General features: G+C 41.5%; 1 protein-coding gene across 1 annotated transcript in view; it reads right to left on the reverse strand.

Moving 5' to 3' along the window:
* Positions 1 to 8,108, reverse strand: part of STK4 (serine/threonine kinase 4) — a 107,567-nt gene that overhangs the window by 35,100 nt on the left and 64,359 nt on the right. The window contains exon 10 of the mRNA XM_006839259.1: positions 4,302 to 4,459. Coding sequence (XP_006839322.1) covers positions 4,302 to 4,459 — 158 coding nt within the window. The remainder of the gene's footprint in view (positions 1 to 4,301; positions 4,460 to 8,108) is intronic.

Consider the following 8,108-nt stretch of genomic DNA (forward strand, 5'->3'; position numbering starts at 1 on the left):
TAGGATGTGTATTTTAAAAAAACCTCACTGCCAATGAGTCCATTTCAACTCATAGTGACCCCATAGGGTTCCCAAGACTGTAAACCTTTATAGGAGCAAACAGCCTCGTCTCCTGGGGAGCAGCTGGTAGATTTAAATCACTGGCCTTTTGGTTAGCGTCCCAATGCCTAACCCACAGTGCCACGAGGAGACGTACAGTTAAGGAAAAACTGAAGAGAAGAGAAGAGTGTGTACACACTACTGCTTATCTAAGAAGGGAGAGCACAGATATATATTTGCATACATACAACATCACAACAACAACAAAGAGAACAGAAACCCACTGGGGGGGTGGGGAGAGGGATGAAAGTTAAATCTGAGTAACTTCATTTTGTAGATTTGCCTTTGGAACCATGATTATAAAGCAGCAAAATAAAAACCAGTACTTAAAAAAGCAAAATAAAACCAAAAACACCTCTGTGCATATTGCGTTTGTAGCATAACCACATAGCCAGAAATTATTCCAAGTGGCCTCAACATACAGGATTTGACTGCATGTATATGTCCGGGGTATGGGTGTGGGGTGCGACAAGGACAAAGAGAACCGCCATACAAATCTTACATTATTTTCAGTAATCACTGGTGGTGGTCGTGTTGGTACAGCTATGCTGAGGCTGACTTATATTTATTGTGGGGTATAAAGCTAATGAGTACAAGCATACCTCAGAGGTATTGTGAGTTTGGTTCCAGACCCCCACAATAAAGAGAATATTGAAATTAAGCAAGTCACACAAATTTGTTGGTTTCCCAGTACAAATAAAGCTATGTTTACATTACAGTCTATGAAGTATGTAGTATGTTGTTGGTAAGGTCTGACTCACAGTGACCCTGTATAGGGTTTCCAAGGAGTAGCTGATAGATTTGAGACACTGACCTTGCAGTCAGCAGTCCAGTGCTTATCCTACAGCGCTACACCGGGACTGGAGTCCAGAGAACATCAAGATGCAGTCTCAAAAGCATTAATTGAAACATGAGTCAATAATGCATCTCTACTACCATATCCATCATGATCTGAAATTATAAATAACAGAGTCATCATTCTCACTTCCCAACATCTCATTTTAAAAGCATGTAAGAAAAGCAGAAGATCCAACCTAATTACAGAAATGAGTATGTCCTGACAGTGATGAAACCCACGGAAATCTCTAGTGACAATCAGGTTTGCAGCCCTGACATAGGTCAGGCTGGGAGAGAGAATGTTTCCAGAGATGGCAGACTGCCATCATCCTCCTGGACTAACATGCTTCCTCCTCCACCACAGAAAGCCAGAGGAATGCATCTCATTATCAACAGTGCAAACCCGCAATCTTACAGGCTCAGTTACTTTCATCGAAGGAATTTTGGATTAACATTTTGGTGGCTCTATACCCTGATGGTCCCCATCAACTTCACAAGGACACTAGCTCTTTGTGCTGTATTAGGGTTCTATTTTTAATTTCTCCAGTACATCAGGGAAAAATCTAAAAGAGCTTACTATTTCCAGAAACATGAGAGCATACTGGGCACTAACTTTATTTCGCTTGCTGGTCTCTCCTTCAGTCACTCTTCCTCTTCCCTCACACCTCCAGCGCCATCTCTCCTCCAAACACAGTTACTCAGTACTCCAAACCAACTACATTCCCTAAGGCCTCCACAAACACATTTCCCTCTGCCTACAATGCCCATCCCCTTCCTTCTCTGGCTCCAGAATTCCTACTCATTTTTTAACTACATTGCGAATGAGACTTCTTGAAGCCTTCCCTGGGGTTCTTGCTCCCTCTTCTGGTTTCCTATCACATTTTTATATGTACTTTATGAACAGAATCTATCAGAAGAGCCTCAAGAGAGGCCATACAGTCAAAGTGGTTAAGAGCATGTGGTCTGGAACCAAACTGCTTTGATTCAAATCCTTACTTTGCCACATACTATCTAACTTGTTGCAGTGCTGTGGGTTACTGCACTGAACTACAAGCTCAGTTCAAACCACAAGGTCAGCAGTTCAATCTCACCAGCTGCTCCTCGGAAACCCTATGTGAGTCGAGACTGATGGCACTTAACAACAACAGTAACATCTAACGTAGTGAGTTCCTTACTCCCTTTACGCCTCACTAATTACTCATAAAAAGGGCAAGAGTAACATTACCCTAGCTCATGCCAATCTACGGGGGAGTGTCAAAAAGACCACAGAAAATGGAATTAAAAGATAAGGAATTTTTTCATGAACCTTTTGAAGTCCACTCATATATAAGTCCTGGTGTGGCGCTGTGAGTTAAAGCGCCAGATTGCAGAGCCATTTGAACTGCAAGGTCAGCAGTTCAAGCTTATCAGCTACTCCTCAGAAATCCTATACAGGGTTGCTATGGGTTGGAATCAGCTCGATGGCATTTAACAACAGCAACAACATGTATAAAGCACTCATTTCATTAACATTCCAAGAGATTAATGAAACATGAATATATTCTTACCTTTGAACTTCTAGAGAATAGAAAGAAAGGAAGAAACTTACATAAAAATAAACTATATTTTAAAAACCTTTCAGATTTGTGGTTCTCAGACTTTAATTGGTTAGAATTACCTGGACAGCAGGTTATTTAAATACTTTTGCCTAAAGACTAGCTAAACTGAGAAAACTAGTCCTTACAAATTCTTGTAAACAGACGCTACCCGGGCAACACTGAAGACCAAGTATAATAAGTCAAGTCTCAGGGGTCTACTCTAATGGATGAACAGTCCCAGCCTGGAGCACTCTGCTCTCTGTGTCTCTGTGTCTGTCTCTTTCCCCATACCCCAACCTCCCTGTCTTGATTCATACTTTCCGTAGTACTTACCACTACCTGACACACAAAATCGTTTACTTCTTTATTGTCCTTCTAATAGAATGGATGCTCTTTAGGACGGGCACTTGCCTGTTTTCGTTCACTAATCTGTTCCCAGATAAGAAGCTCACACATTGTTGTTGTTAAGTGAGATCAAGTCAGTTCCAACTCATAGCAACCTGTATAGGGTTTCCGAGGAGCAGCTGGTGGGTTTGAACCACTAACACTGTGGCTAGCAGTCCGGTGCTGATCCTACACTACACCATGGCATACATACTGGAGCTCAAAAGAGGTAATAATCAATCAATCAATGAACAAATGCATGAGAAAATACATGAGCCTGGGTTCTAGCATGGGTTTAATGAGCAATTGGTTCAACAACCTCGAGTGACTTAACTCTGGTCTTCAAATGGGTTCTATCATTAGTTTTAGAAACTATGATATCCCTGACACTTTACAAAAGTAGGACTTGAGCTATGGAAGAATGACATCATCTCCTCTAGGCCAATCAGTTGGAGAGCAGGCAGGCAGGACTAGAAAGGCTTCTCAGAGTCCAAATCCAATGGCTTAACTAAGCTCGTTTATAAACGACATCACTATTTATGAAGCCTGAGTAGCAAACCAGAATTTAAGGATGCAAAAAAAAATTACTGCCTTTGCTCATTAAATCTCTGTGAACAGTAATAAATGTCTGTGGTTGAGGAAGAATGTTCCACAATTAAGAAAGGAAAAACACACCTAGTTTTCAGTAAGAAACTTTGGGACAATTTAATATTCATCCTATGACCAAAAAAATTCAGAATCTTCTGAGAGAGACTAAAATTAAAAGAAGGGTTAGCAAACAAGAGACACTGAAAAACAGCACCAGCTGCTCTCCAGTCTAATCCTTAAGTACAGAATCACAATCCCAAATAAGCTACTAAAGACCGTGGTGGCTTCATCAGATAGTAGAAAATTTATTTTACCATTAACAATTTCAAACTTGACAAGAAGAAAAATGCAAACAACTAAAGGATTTCTAAGGCAAAAAAAAGGATACCACCAACCAGGGGTCCTGGCTGTGATGGTGGTGATGGTGGTAATGTGTTGACTCACAGCAACCCTGTACTGTAAATCTCTGAGGCTGTAAATCTTACAGGAACAGAAAGTCTCATCTTTCTCCCCCAAAGCAACTGGTAGGTCCAAACTGCTGACTTTGTGCTTAGCAGCCCAACCCATAACCCACTACCTTGCCAGGGGTCCTTAACAAGCGTCCCAAACTGTTTGAATGCCAGTTAAAATGCCACTCTCTCAAATTTAGCTCAGTTTAGCCCAGGAGCTGCTGCCAGAGGTGGTTAGAGGAGATGGAAGTTACCATGAGGAAATGCCCAGGCACTTCCTGCGGTGAAATGACAGAATTGGATACGTGATAATATTTCAAATTACTACCTCTAAACTCATAACCACTTGATTGTCAACACTACTTACAAACTCATAATCTCCATCCTGGGGCACTTTCCAATCTGAAGAATTTTTCAACGGGCCAGGTACACTCTTGCCAAAGCTGCTGATCTGATTTTCCTTTTCTTTTTGTTCAAAGTATTCAAGGAAAGATGGTTTTGCAGGCTGCATGGTCTCATCTCTTCCTAAAAACCAGAGCAAATAGAAGATGAAAAGGAAGGTGCATGTTTAGATACATTTATAATAAGTAACTCTCTCTTCAGGCGGGCTATCATCTCTGAACCAGTGGTTCTGTGTGTTACAGAAGGACCCCTTCAAGAAGCTAATGAAAACCTTTCAAGTGTTCATGCAAAATATTTCTCAGAGAATTTCAGAGCATTAGTAGTTTCCCTAAAATCCACACAAAGATCTTGAGTGATGCAGTGACTTTGAATAAGTTGGATATAATATTTTTTGGGTCTCCGAGAGCCAATAGTTTCAGATTGGCAAAATACAAAAGCTTAACACACTCTGATGGAAAGGCTGCAAAAAACGGTACAACGCCTGTGAGGAGGGCTCGACAGTTTCTACATATCAAAAGATGAAATGTGGGAAGGCACAGAAGAATTCTGTGATGTTATATTTTAACTACAACTATTAAAACAGGGTCATAATTAAAAAGACACACACACACGAAGTCCTGGTGTGGTGCTGCAGGATAAGCACTGGACTGCTGACTGCAAGTCAGCACTTCAAACCCACACACCATTCCTCGGAAACAGAGTTGCTATGAGTCAGAACCAATTCAGTGGCATTTAGCAACAATACACACACATATGAGGGGCTTCAAAAAGCCTGAGGGTTGACATGGACAGGCAATCTAGACATTGGCTATCAAAATTGGGGGCTAGGTAGAGAACAAACAAGATGGCGGATCGGGTGGAAGTGCAGTAAAGGAGCTCCACCAACAACAACACAAAATACCCGACCAAGCAGGCTCAGGGGCTGATCCCAGAACTCTGAACCACATATATAGGAATATTTAGAAGGTTGGAAGGCTCACAGCTGGGGGAATTTGTGGCAGAAGCAAGAAATCTATTGCTTTCTAATTCGAGATCCTCAGCTGCTCCAGGAGCCGCCATCTTGGTTAAGACCAAGCAGGGGAAAGATCGGAGCAGCCACAGACGCCTGACAGAACTGCAGAGATAAAGGTGTGGACATTCTTCTCTTTTAGTAACTGTGCATTGGTCCCTTGCTGTCCACGGACCTCCATTCGGGTGACTATAGGGGTGCTTGAGCTAGTGGGCACCCCAGCCCCACCCTCGGAGGGTTCTACTACGCATGCACACAGATCTCCTCGAAATTTAAAGAGACAGTGTCAAATTAAAACCAAACGGCCACAGCCGGCCCTGAACTGTTTCCAACTAGAAAAAAGGCCTGAACGGGGATTGTGGAGTGGGACAAGCAGACAAAAGCGGAAATAGGCCGAAAATTAAATCCTAAGTTACGTCAAAACGACCAAGAGTGTTATCTTGAAACTTCTCAGGAAGAAGAGTGAAAAGGGAAGCCCATTTCCTGATCACATCTACCTGGAGGCATTCAGAAAGCATAAAAAATACCAAAATACATACCCATCTGAGTATTAAGGCCACAGATAACCCCTGAAGATGCCCAAAAAACAGAAGCAGACAACCATATCTGCACATGTCCAGAAACGAGATAAAGTGACTGAGGCAAATGAGTTGGAAGTAGACCTACACTCCATACTGGAAGATGGGCAGACTTTGGAAATGCCTGAGAAAAGAATTCAGAAAAATGATTATAAAATGTATCAAAACACTATACAATGGAATTGAGAAAAATAAGGAAGAAGTCAGGAAAGTGCTACAGAAACAATCAAATAAGATAGATAGAGCACTGGAAACAATTCAAAACCTACAGAAAGAGGTCCAAACGATTAATAATAGAATGTCAGAAATGGACAAGACATTGAAAGGGCAAAGGAATAGAATTGAAGAGATAGAAGCTAGAACTAGTGAGCTAGAAGATAAATCTCTCAACACTACTAAGATAGAAGAACAAACACAAAAAATGATAAAGAAATCTGAAGAAGGCCTAAGATTCATGTTGGATAACATGAAGAGGAATAACATAAGAATTATTGGCATTCCAGAACAGGAACAATTACACAAATCCACAGAGGAGATAGTTGAAGAGCTTCTGGAAGAAAATTTTCCTAACATCATGAAAAGTGAAAAGATAAGCATTCAAGAAACTCAACGAACCCCAGGATGGATAGACTCTAAAAGACAATCACCAAGACATATAATAATCAAGCTCTCCAAAATCAAAGATAAAGACAGCATCTTGAAAGCAGCTAGAGAAAAGAGAAATATAACATACAAAGGCAAGCAAATCAGATTAAGCTCAGATTTCTCAACAGAAACCATGCAGGCAAGAAGGCAATGGGGAGACATATATAAAACCCTGAAAGAAAAAAACTGCCACCCAAGAATCCTCTACCCAGCAAAGCTGTCAATCAAATACGATGGTGTAATCAGAACATTCCAGGATAAACAGAAGTTAAGGGATTTTGCCAAAGCCAACCCTGCTATGAAAAACATCCTAAAGGAAGCTCTGTGGACTGAGAACCAACAAGAACAGACAACTACAGAATGACGTACATGGCAGCATCAACCTGTGTGGGACCCTAAGAAGAAAACTCCATTTTCTACTTAGGCTAAAGCATGTCTCCCTGTTTCAGGAATGTGCCTGGTCAGTTAGTACCAGACGGAGATGACCCCCTTCCCCTACGAGCCATAAAAGTAGAGATAAACTCTCCTGACAAACCCAAGGCTAGATAATGTATGTCTTCCTGACCCTAATTAAACTGTCCTAGCGTAACAAACATCTTCCTTATCCTAATGAAGCTATCCTAGCTAGAGGTAGTGGCCAATCGAATTGTGTAATCTCGTACCTTACCCAGCGTAAACCAATCCTAGAGAAGTTAGGTAGAAGACCCCCGAATCTGTTTGTAAAAATCTATAAAAACCCTGCTACCAGGGAGCTTGGGGCTCTATCCCTATTCCGCTGCGTCCGTCCGGATAAGGTTAGAGACTGGCTCAAGCTTGAATAAACAACCCTTGTGCTCCTGCATCGGTTTCGGCATCGACTCCTCGGGTGGTTTTTGGAAACCCTGAACTCTGGGCATATCACCTGAACTCAGTCGAAAAATTGAAAAGTCAAGAACAGAATAAAATTATAAGCACAGAGGATCTGGGAGGTCAGTCTATGATCAAAACAATTACAATGTGAAAAAAGGTATACACAGAGGAACAGAGATCCAGGGGATGGGAAGGTCAGGTAGATTACTGGATAAAATAGACTATCTTAAATGGAGGGTAGAAATAATGGAATATAAGGTAACCACAATGGTGTTGGGGTGGGGAGTTTACTTTGGGTGTTGGGGAGGGCAATACAAGAAGTGGGGAGGAGGCAGAAGAACAAGATAGATAGGGGAACATTGAGACAAGTTTGCATGGCCTAGTGGGACAGAAGTAAACAGTGATGCATACTCAACCTTGGAACAACAGGGCTCTGGGATACTGGGATTTAGGTATAGCTTGAAGAGGGTAAATAATACTAAAATCCTTGACTGCCTTATGAATATTAGTTTCCCTTGCCTACTATTGTAAAACAGACACTTGAGTTGGATAGAAAGGAATCTTGGGAAACATGATTAGAGAAAACTTGTAAGCCCGCCTTCAGCCTATAACTGATTGGAATACCTAAAAGGAGTTCTACAACTTGCCCAGTGACATAGGCCACATGCAAAGCCTTTACAGAGTATAGGAC

Source organism: Chrysochloris asiatica, unplaced genomic scaffold, assembly GCF_000296735.1.
Source record: "Chrysochloris asiatica unplaced genomic scaffold, ChrAsi1.0 scaffold00023, whole genome shotgun sequence".
Lineage (NCBI taxonomy): Eukaryota > Metazoa > Chordata > Mammalia > Afrosoricida > Chrysochloridae > Chrysochloris > Chrysochloris asiatica.